The 12114-nt window shown below is 38.5% G+C and overlaps 2 protein-coding genes across 2 annotated transcripts in view; one reads left to right on the plus strand and one right to left on the minus strand.

The window, feature by feature from the left end:
* dcaf13 (ddb1 and cul4 associated factor 13) overlaps positions 1–10968 on the minus strand; it is a 64382-nt gene extending 53414 nt beyond the window's left edge. Inside the window, exon 1 of the mRNA XM_059971301.1 lies at positions 10790–10968. Within this exon, the coding sequence (XP_059827284.1) occupies positions 10790–10859 (70 nt within the window). The 5' untranslated portion in view covers positions 10860–10968. The remainder of the gene's footprint in view (positions 1–10789) is intronic.
* Positions 10969–11000: 32 nt separating this feature from the next.
* LOC132394961 (mitochondrial folate transporter/carrier-like) overlaps positions 11001–12114 on the plus strand; it is a 37642-nt gene continuing 36528 nt past the window's right edge. The window contains exon 1 of the mRNA XM_059971307.1: positions 11001–11315. Within this exon, the coding sequence (XP_059827290.1) occupies positions 11147–11315 (169 nt within the window). The 5' untranslated portion in view covers positions 11001–11146. The remainder of the gene's footprint in view (positions 11316–12114) is intronic.

Genomic DNA, 12114 nt, shown 5'->3' on the forward strand with positions numbered 1-12114 from the left:
TAGGTAGCAGACATAAAACAGTAACATAAAAAATTCAAATGCTATTCTTAAGCTATTTAAAAATTCAGAGTTTTGTAGTATTTGAGGAATAACAATATTTCATTTAGAAATAAAGTGCAGAACAGTCCATTCTGGTCCTATGAGCTCCACTGCCCAGCATCCCACCTATTTAACCTCAGATGAATCACTGGACAATTTACAAAGACCAATTAACCTACTAACCAGTACACCTTTGAAATATGGGAGAAAACCAGATCAGAGAGCTTAGTATTTAAAGGAAACAAATTAAATAAAATTGTAACAAACAGCTCATGTTCACTGATTTTAGAAGATTACGAAGGTTTTTTATTACACAGTAATGCACCCTGCAGTAAGCACCATTATAGACATTGCTAGATATTCAAAGGATTTCTATGAACATTTTATTTTAACACAGACCTGTGATGGGCCTGATAGTTTATCACCAAAAATGTGTGCCACTGACACCAGATGAGCTGACAAAATATAGTAATGAAGGCAATAAAGTAAATTTTGAGATTATCTTCTTTGAGTGCAAAAGCAAGTCAGAGTATTTTCTAAATTGCGAAAAGCTTGGAAATTTCAATGTCTAAATACAGATGTAGCTTAACTAATGTATTTAACACTTATTAAATCTTTACATTAAAAGGTATAAAGACCTTTGATTAGATCCCATCTCAGTAGACGATGAAATTCTTGATACTTTCATATCAAACCGATTTATATTGTTCCCACAGTTGAAAGTCTAATACCAGGGAGTATGCATTTCAGGTGAGTGGCCTACACATCAAAGGAGATTAGCATGGCAAGTTATTTATTTAATACACACAGAATGGTGGGTGTCTAGAATGTGCTGGTCTTGGTGTGCAGTTTTTCATTGATTCTATAGTACTTTTTTCTTCTACAGTAAATGCCTGCAAGAAAATGAATCTTAGGGTAGCATTTGATGACACGTACATACTATGATAATAAGTTTACTTTGAACTTTATTTCTATGTTCTAGAGTAGTGGTCGCCAACCCGTTGATCGCGATTGACTGGTCGATCTTTGAGACTTTCTCAGTAGATCCCAAAAAAAAAGAAAAAGAAATACACAAATACTGTTGAGATTGCTTCCGGGTTGTGGGGTTTTTCCGTTCTTTCTGCCCAGTGCGCATGCATGTAGCTCCCCCACTACAGAGTGTACTTCAGTGGTCCCCAACCACTGAAACAATATGATTTGGCGATACAAAATGATATGAGTCAGCTGCACCTTTCCTCATTCCCTGTCACGTCCACCGTTGAACTTGAACCCACGCGAGGTCATCAGTCGCCTGAACATAGCGACACCCTCGTGCCAGGGATCACTGGTTGGCCTCGTGTGGCTGGCGAGAAGTGCCGATGCTACTGGCCTGAAGCACAGACAGATGGGCTCCACTGCTAAACCTGTTTACCACACCGAATGTTCGTGGGGAACCTGGTGCTAAAATATTCGCAGATGACCTAATTTGGGATTAGGGTTTCGTAAGTAGCAGAGCAGCTACCTCACTGCGATCAACTCAAAGTCATCCCTCCAGCCAAACTTTTGTTGGCCGATTGATCCTACTTGGGGGGGGGGGCAAGCACGCGCCCTGTCGCACTCCTTGCTTGGTCGGTTGCTCTCTCCGGACTGTGACCGCCGCAGCCCCGGTACGGGGACCTCCAGCCCTTACCTCATCCTCTCACCCCACCCACAACCAACCACACCTGGCCAAGGTGTCTGGCGGGCAGGAAGCTGGAGTTCAGGCCCGGAGGTTGTCTAATGAGGCAATGAAGCCTTCAAAACTGCTTCAGTACCTCAAGTCCAAGCATCCTGCATTTAAAAACAAACCCGTTGAGTTTTTTTTTCCAGTGGAAAAAACGTGAACCAGCAGGACAGAAGCTAAGTGCTGAAAGTCATGAAAACTAAATTGCAAAAGAGACTGGACATAAGGAATCCCCTTCGAGCATCGCTGTATTCCGGTCATGTTTAACACCCCCCCCCCCACCCCATCAGCAAGAATATTGTCAACATTAAACCAGTCTGCGGTGCAAAAAAGGGTGGTGACCCCTGGTGTTCATACATTATTTCTACTTCCGGGTTGTGGGGTTTAACTTCCGGTCTTTTCTGCCCCGGTGCGCATGCGTGTGACTTATCGATTTAGGGTTGATATTTCCTTTCACTAAGGCCGAGGTAGGGGATCTTGGGCTTAAAAAGGTTGGTGACCACTATTCTAGAGAGAGATATATATCGAATCACCAGAATGAAACAAGGGGCAAAAGCATTGAGAAGGAAAGACAAGTTGCATAGACATGGATAAAGTAAATGTTAAAGCCAAAAAAGTCTGTAGATGCACAAACAGAGAAATTATTTTTCCTAATGGAGAATCCAGAAAGACTGAGTATACACAACTTTCAGATTTGTGCTAGGTCACTTCAATGTGGTCTTAAAGTGCCTCTTCACAAATGACACTGGGAACATCTACACATGATTCGCATGTTTTGCAGTAGCTAAACATATTTTCTCCTGAAGTCCCACCTCTGCAAAAATTAAGCCTAGGTACTTCCTGATTGAGTTCAAGTTTATTATCATCAGACTGTACATATATACAACCAGACAAAACAATGTTCCTCTGGACCACAGTGCACCCACAAAACAAATAACACACACGGCACAAAAAACAAAATATTGCCACAAATAAGATAACTCAAAGTTATGAAATGCAAAGCACGGGTTAAGAATAAACAGTACAGGTAGTCCCTGAGTTATGACCGTCCGACTTATGGACAACTTGTACTTACAAACCGAGGAAGGAGAACGCCGTCCACAATTTTAAGTGGGATCCCGACGCTGTCCGCCATTTTAAGTTGTTGCTGTTGACACTGTGTTGAGTGTTTAACTTTGTATTTGGCTTGAACTTTTCTTAGTAAGATTCACCCTGACCCCACCCCCTCCCATTTCGGTCGGCTGGTCGCGCAATGAGATCAGCACCAGACTGGAGAACGGAGGTTTCCCAGTTCAATCCAGTGACAGACCACTCCCGTGCCAGGTTGATGTTGATCCAGTGACTCCCGTAAAATCCGTGCTGGGTTGATGTTGAGCTCACAACTTGACCTCGTAAAAAAAGCACTGCCACCTCCAGTTTAAATTCCCACATGGAATATTGTGGATGATCAAATACCCAAACCCAGCACAGCCTCCACTTGTCCCAGTTAGCCTGTCTCGGTGCGGTGGTCCTTAGGACCCAGTGGACCTTGGGAGCCGGCGAAGCTCGGGACCCGCTGCCCGCAGTGTTTCTGTTCCACTGACGGGAAGCGATCGCAATTGAAATTAAAGTGGAAATAATAAAGTGTTTGGAAAGAGGTGAAACACCATCGGTCATTGGAAAAGCATTATGCTACAGTCAGTCAACGATCAGAACAATTTTAAAGGATAAAGTGAGAATAATGGAGCAAGTGAAAGCCCCTGCCTTGATGAAAGCTACCATTATTACGAAGCAATGCAGTGGTTTAATTATTGGAATACATACATTTCTTATGTGTTTTATATGAATAGAAAAGTAAAATATATACTATATACTAAGACAAACATTTGACTAAATTATGCTAAATAATACCAGATGTATTTGTTCCGACTTACGTACAAATCCGACTTAAAGATGGATTCAGTCAGCAGGAGACGCTCATGGAGTGAGCACTGTTTCAGATTCGCTCCATAACCTTTACTTTTCTTAACTTATGATCACCCTTATTTAACTTACTTTTACCTACACCAAAAGATTCTTGCTACGTTTTTGGGCTTATCTTTAAGAGTTTATTGTGAATTTTTGAAGAAATGAATACAGAAATGGCTCTTAGATCTAAAGGGCGAGAACCTGGGAAGGATCCTAATGGGAACGGGAAGAAGAAAAAGACCGATCTTAAGCGCACTGTATTGACTTATGAACTATTATTGGAGGTTTTAAATGAAAAATTTGAAGAACGACAAATTTTTAAACAAGATATAAAGGCTTTTCAAGATTATATGGATAAGATGGATTCAGTAGTTAACCAGCAGCAAGTTCTAATCGCAACTTTGCAAGAGGACGCTCGGAAGCGAGACTTGATAATTGAAAAACTGGAGCAGAAATTACTTTCGACGATTAAACAGGTGGAAACACTAAAGCCGAGAGTGTCGACTTTGAGAATCGGTCCAGAAGACAGAACTTACGCATACTTGGTCTCCCAGAAGGTATTGAACAAGGGGACCCCTCGAAGTACTTTGCTCAACTTTTAAAGGATGCGTTCCCTTCTGTATTCCCAGACAGTCCTCCATTACTTGATTGCGCTCACAGAATTATGCGTCGTTCACCAAGTGCTTCAGCTAAACCACCGGTTGTAATTGTCCGATTTCACTATGTGCATGTTAAAGAGCAACTTATTCGTGTGGCTCGGCGTGTAGGGATGGTCAAATTTCAAGATCACAATTTTCGATTAGTGGAAGATTTTAGTCCAGAAGTAATGAAGGCAAGGCTTCTTTTTAAACCTCTGATGTCCGAATGTTATGAGAAAAATCTAAAACCTGCGCTCTTATACCTTGCGAAGCTCAGAATCTCGCCTCTGAATGCACCTCGGCGTGTTTTCCTTTCTACATCTGAAGCGAGATGCTTTCTGAATGAGAACTTCCCTACTGTTAAGGATTCTCATCTCTAATAAATTAGTGATTTTGATCGTGCAAGGTGGTTTTTGTTTCCAAAGCCAGATTTTGTTTCTGGCTATTGGTGTAGGTTTACTCTATACTTTATACTCTAATTAAAGTTTTTTTTTGACATACTAATCTTTTTATTTTACTTACTTCAACTACTGTACTTTATCTTTGGTCATTATTATTAATCCTTCAAAGGTGAATTTTTTTTACTAAGATGGCAGTTTCTTCTAAAATATTTTTGGCTTTTTCTTCGATTTCGCCATTTTTTTTTCTCTCGTCTACTTCCTATAATGCATTTCTTATCAGTTTAAATTTTTTTTGGCTTGTTTGGGTTTTAACCCGATTTATAAGTTACTAGTGATTATATTCTTTTTGTTTTTTTTACTATCAATTATATTAAGAAGTTTGGTTTTAGTTTAGTGATTAATATTTCTTTAGAGTTTGGGTGGATCTTTTTTTTATCCTTTATATACGGAGTTGTCTTCTGCTGACATGGGGGTAGATTTAATTTCACCTGTCCTTTTTCCCAGCTGTTTCCAGGCTGGGATGGTCTTTTTTCCTCTTGTGTGGGGGTGTTTTTTTTCCCTAAATCTTATGTTCCTTACATCAGTTTGTTTTAGTTTCTTCATTTGGGCTGATTTTAAACTACTAAAATGTCTGCGATGTTGTCACTTCCGGGTCCGCCCCTTATTTTTGTTCCTCTTCCGGGTGCATGAGTTCATAATTTGGTTAACCCTTTATATACCAAAGGGTTGATTTCAGAAATATGGCTCAGACCATTAATTTTGTCTCTTGGAATACCAATGGCTTAAACCATCCGGTTCAACGGATAAAGATTTTCAAAGTATTCCAAAGACTTAATGCTCATATTACTTTTGTACAAGAAACTCATGAGGAAAAAGGAGAATTATCGCTTTTTTAGGTTTTGGAGGGGTCAACAGTAGCATTCGAATTCGAATGCTAAAGTAAAGGGAGTTTCAATTTTTATTGACTCCTCTATTGCATTTGTCCAACACGATATCTTTTCGGATTCAAATGGCAGATTTTTGTTAATTACTGGCTTACTTTTTAACAAAAAGGTTGCTATGGTTAATGTTTATGCTCCAAATGTGGAATGTCCCAATTTTTTAAAGTCTTTATTTACTTCTCTACCTAATCTAAATGAATATAAGTTAATAATGGGTGGTGACTTTAATTGTTGTTTAAATCCTTTGTTGGACAAATCTACATCTAATCAGACTTTACCTAATAAGTCGGCCACTTGTATTAACTCTTTTTTGACTGATAATGGAATTTTTGATATTTAGAGATTTCGGCATTCTAAGGACAAATAGTTTTCTTTTTTCTCACATGTTTATCATTCCTACTCGAGAGTTGATTATTTTTTATTGACTCTTGTTTTATTCCATCAGTAATTGGTTGTAATTATGATATTATAGCCATCTCTGACCATGCTCCATTAAAACTTTCTATTAAATTTACAGATACAGCTTCTAGTGCTAGACAATGGTGATTTGATTCTACCTTACCGCAAGATCCGGATTTTATTAAATTTATGAAGGAACAGATGGATTTCTTCTTTTCAACTAATTCCACGGATGATATTTCTTGCGGAACACTTTGGGACACTTTTAAAGCATACATACGTGGACAGATTATCTCCTACTCTGTTGGTCTGAGAAAATGCATTAAGAAGGAAACTCTTTTATTGGTTGATAAAATTAAAGAGATTGACAAGAAACATTCGATTACTCCTTGTAAGGAGCTTTACAAACAAAGGGTTGAACTTCAAACGGAACATAGTTTATTACTTACATCTTCGATTGAAAATCAATTAATGAAAACCAGATCTGATTTTTATATACATAGTGATAAATCGGGTAAACTGTTGAAGAATGCTTTGGTTAAACATCAAATTACTAAGATCCGTCAGCAGAATGGGGATCTGACAGTTAACCATGATGAGATAAACAAATCATTTCAAGATTTTTATACCTCCCTGTATCATTCTGAATTCTCTCATGATCATGATACCATGTGTGATTTTCTTGGGAAATTGAATTTTCCAAAATTATCATCAGATGATCTTTCAATATTAGAAACTCCTATTATGGATGCAGAAATTAAAGGGGTTATTTCCTCTATGAATTCTGGGAAAGCACCAGGTCCAGATGGGTATACAGTAGAATTTTTAAAATGTTTTTCCGCTACTCTTTCTCCTTGGTTATGCAGGGTTTTCGAAGAAGCAATTAGATTGGGTAATCTGCCACAATCTTTTTATAGAGCTTCCATTTCTTTAATATTGAAGAAAGATAAAGACCCTACTGACTGTGCATCCTATAGACCAATATCTTTATTGAATGTAGATTCCAAGATCTTTTCCAAGTTACTGGCATCCAGACTGGAGAAGGTATTACCCCAAATTATTTCGGAAGATCAAACTAGTTTTATTAAAAATCGCTATTCTTTTTTCAATGTTAGGAGACTATTGAATATTGTTTATACTCCTTCACATAGCACTTCAGAATGTGTTATTTCATTAGATGCGGAGAAAGCATTTGATAGAGTTGAATGGCCATACTTATTTAATGTGCTGGAGAAGTTTAATTTTAGTCCGATATTCATTTCCTGGATTAAACTGATATATCACACTCCAGTAGCCTCGGTGCTTACTAACAATCAAAGATCTCCCTTTTTTCGTTTATTTCAGGGCACTAGACAAGGCTGTCCTCTTAGTCCATTATTATTTGATATTGCTTTAGAACCCTTGGCAATCGCTATCAGAGAATCACAGAATATTCTTGGCATTAATCGTGGGACAGATATACATAAATTATCATTATATGCAGATGATTTATTATTATTTATTTCTAATCCTGAGAAATCCATTCCTGCAGTTTTATCATTGCTGGTTCAATTTAGTGATTTTTCCGGGTATAAATTAAATCTTAATAAGAGTGAATTGTTTCCTTTAAATAGACAGGTTCCAATTTATGGAAATTTACCTTTTAAATTAGTTAATGACTCTTTTATTTACTTAGGGATTAAAATCACAAAAAAAATAAAGACTCATTTAAGGTTAATTTTTTACCCTTAATCAACCAGATTAAATGTTTGTTTACTAAGTGGTCACCAGTATCTTTATCTCTGATAGGTCAGATTAATGCTATTAAGATGGTTATTTTACCCAAGTTTTTATATGTATTTCAAGCGGTACCAATTTTTCTTCCGAAATCTTTTTTTGCTAATGTTGATTCAAAAATTTCCTCATATATATGGCAGAATAAAAATCCCAGATTAGGTAAAAAATATTTACAGAAGGCAAGGAAGGAAGGTGGATTGGCATTGCCTAATTTTAGATTTTATTTTTGGGCAGTTAATATCCGATATTTGATATGTTGGTTAAAGGATTGGGATATATCTTTTAGCCCTCATTGGGTGAACCTGGAAATTAAATCTATTTTAGGGAATTCTCTTCCCCTTGCTCTTTCTAAATTGCCGAAATGAATTGACAACCCGATAGTTAAACATACTTGACGTATATGGTTTCAATTTTGGAAATTTTTTGGGTTGACTCAGTTTGTTTTAAATATTCCTATTGTATCCAATTGCTTTTTTTTATCCTTCTATTATAGACCAAGCTTATTCAGCTTGGAAGACTAAAGGATTTTTTAGATATTTACAGATTAGGAATTTCTTAAATACTGTACTTCGTACTTCTCCAAATTTCGTGTCTTCAGTATTTCTCAGAAGGGGCTAATATCAAAACTTTACAATATAATTATGAAGATACGTTCAGAGCCCTTCTATAAGATTAAAAATGATTGGGAAAGAGAACTTAACCTTACTATCCCAATTGAGAATTGGGATAAAATTCTTCAATTAGTTAATACATCATCTATATGTGCTAAACATTCATTAATACAGTTTAAGGTTGTGCATAGGGCTCATATGCCCAAGGATAAATTGGCTCATTTTTATTCCTATATAAATCCTATTTGTGACAGATATCATTCTGAGATAGTGTCTTCAACTAATATGTTCTGGTCGTGTCCGCTTTTGAAAAAATATTGGAAAGACATTTTTGATATTATTTCTATGGTATTGAACATTGATTTACAATCTCATCCTATTACTGCAATTTTTGGTTTACCAATGATGGACTCACTCCATTTATCCTCTTCCGCTTGTCCAATGATTGCATTTCTTACATTAATGGCTAGATCTATTTTGTTGAATTGGAAAGAAATTAATCCTCCTACCGTATTTCATTGGTTTTCTCAAACAATGTTATGTCTAAATTTAGAAAAAATTAGAAGTGTTGTATTTGATAATTCTATTAAATTTGAAAAGATATGGAGACCATTTATTCAATATTTTCATATGATGGAATATGACCCTGTTCCAAGCCTATTTGTTTTTCCAGTTTCGATTTTATATATGTTGAGAGGATCGGAGTTGACAACATTGATGATTTTGTATTTTTGTGAGATATTATAAACAGCCTTTCTTTTTCCATTTTTTCTTTTTCTCTTTTTTATTTTTTTCCTTATTAGTTATTAGATTAGTTTTTTGCATAATTTTTTTTCTTTTTCTTTTTTCTGTTTTTTTAATATATATATGATATACCTAGTTTATTTGTAAACATGTATATATTATGATATGCCTTGTTTATTTGTAAATTGTATCGTCCATGATTTGGGAAGACTCATTTATACTGTAACCATTGCTTATGTATTCTTTCATGTTCAGTTGAAATGTGTATGTTTGTAATCCCATTATCTATGTATCAATTTTATTTTGTTGATATTAATAATAATAAAGACTGAAAAAGAAAAAAAAAGACGGATTCAAGAACAGAACTCATACGTAACCCGGGGACTGCCTGTTCAGTAAACAACTCTCTGTCCTAGTGATGAGACCTTGATGGTGGCTAGGTCTCACATTAGTCTCACAGCCCGAGGGAAGAAGCTGTTAACTAGACAGGACTAGATTTAGTCCTGATGCTCTGTACCTCCTTCCTGACGTAATGGATCAAAGATATTGTGGGATGCATAGTCGGGATCCTCAACAATGCTTTGGGTCCTTCATATATAATGCTCCACCCGGTAAATGTCAAAATGAGGAGAGGGAAGACCCTATTGATAACCTCAGTGGTTTTTAACCATCCTCTATAGGGTCTTGCAGTTTGATGCCTTGTAGCTTCCATACCACACAATGAAGGAGCCAGACAGGATGATTCTGTATAACATTTCTAGAATGGGGTGGTGAACCTTGCACATTCCTATCTTCTCAGTTATTATTCATCTCAATATTGATGTACAGTCGAATTTTTTCAGCTGCAATGACATATTTTTTAACATTGAAGATAGGATCAGAAAATAATATGTTGTTGCCCCCTATAATCTCTTGATAACTAGGAGTACACACTACTAAAAATCATGAAACCTGCACGCTTTAAAATCTCCATGAAATTCTCCAAGTTCATTGTTAGGTAAAAACAAACTCCGTATCTCTTCCAGCACAATATTCCCAATATCAAGACCCTAGCTATTTGATAATGTAAGAATCGACCCAAGACTGCATAGATCTGACGAGTTGAATTTATTTAGATGACCAACTGCGTTCACAAGATGCCAATCACTGCCCCACTCCGTTTTGTTTAGGACACCAGAGAAATATTTTGAACAGATAGAAGACGGCAGATAGTGTAATCTAAACCAACACAAAACACTGACGAAACTCAGAGTCAGGCAGTATCTGCAAAACGAAATGGACAGTGGACATCTCCGACTGAAATTTTTCATCTCGACTCAAAGACAGAGGGCTACTGTTATGATGTGAGTTTCTCCAGCTTCAAGTTCGTTGAACTATTCCGAACGTTTGAACGCAGACCTGTCATCTTATAGATCATCTTTTGCGCGCTTCTTACAACTTCCCTTTCCAATATGAACATGGCTCTGTGTGAGAACTAATTAACTAAATGCCCCAACCGGATAATCCTATTCAGGCGCATCACCAAACACAGTACACGTGGTCTCTGTATGGCCAGGCCCAGGTTCAGGTAACCTCCTGCGTAACCACTCACCTCGGTGAATATCTATTTTTGTTTCTCTAACGTAATCATCCGGATTTCTGGACAAGAGCTTCACTTTCATTTTAAAATCCCATCCGACTCCAGCGACGTCTAAATCGGGCAGCTTTTTCCGAGATCGCCGCTTGTCCCCTCAGCAACCCAACGGCAGCGTCTCTGGGTCACGTGGCAGGGAGCGGAACGGTGATGTCACGACGTACCGGAGGCGTGGATAGGATGTCGACGAAATGAGTGCTGCGTCATGACGTTGCTGACGGCGTTCTGAGGGTTGCGCGTGCGCGGAGGCGGGTGGTTCGGGCTGTGTTTCTGTCTTCTCCCCGCCTTCGGACATCGCGCTCTGCGGGCGACAGGATGTCTCCGGGAGCCGGCCCGGCCCCGGAGCCCGATGTCACCTGGACGGCGGCGTTCCTGCGCTTTGTCAATATGGTGAAGTACGAGAACCTGGTGGCCGGCATCAGCGGCGGAGTGGCGTCGACCCTGGTGCTGCACCCGCTCGACCTCGTCAAGATCAGGTTCGCAGGTAAACAGCTCCCGGTTCCCTTCGCAGGATCAACGTACCGCGTGTCAGTGGCCGAAAGTACAAGCCACGTGTCTGTGAGCCGGGGTCGCTGCATTTCCGAGCGACATACAGTGTACCCAGTGCATGTCGACTGATAGAACAAATCAGTAAACCCCCTCCCGCCCAGTATTTACCCCGTGCTTTATTCTTACCATACACACCCTCCTATTCTACCTCTCACAAGGGGCAATTTTAACTGGCCAACTAACCCACCAACCACGCTTCTTTTAGGTTGTGAGCGTTAATTGGTGCACCCGGGGGTAACACCGCAGTTAAAAGGTGAAGGTCCAAATTCTAGTTGTCGCCCGGAGTTCCAGGTTGAATCCAGGGACCTGCTCTGTTATCTGTGCTGCTGTGAGTCACAACATGTGACAACATTTGCGAGGTGGATTATGAGAGTTATGCTTTTATTCAAACAAAAACCTTTTTTATTTGCAGAATTGGAAAGTTACTGAAATGTTGTCTCCTTAATTAGTGGAGGTCACAATCAATCAGGCAACAATTCAGCTCCATTTATGGTTGACTAAAATCTTTAGTGTCTGATGTATTGGCGTCGCAAGTGCAGGTCATGATCATGCAGACTCGGCGCAAGCAGGAGCCTTTCTTATTTTTTCTCGGTCAAGTCTGTTAGGTGTGGTAAGAGACATCTCTTCAACCAAACCTTATCCCTGTGAAACCGAGACAGAGCTTTAATGGAGTGCGAATGTTAAATTCAGGATGTGTGTCCTTTTTTTGCATTACTAGAAGCAGAACGTGTGAA

Source organism: Hypanus sabinus, chromosome 1 (assembly GCF_030144855.1).
Source record: "Hypanus sabinus isolate sHypSab1 chromosome 1, sHypSab1.hap1, whole genome shotgun sequence".
Lineage (NCBI taxonomy): Eukaryota > Metazoa > Chordata > Chondrichthyes > Myliobatiformes > Dasyatidae > Hypanus > Hypanus sabinus.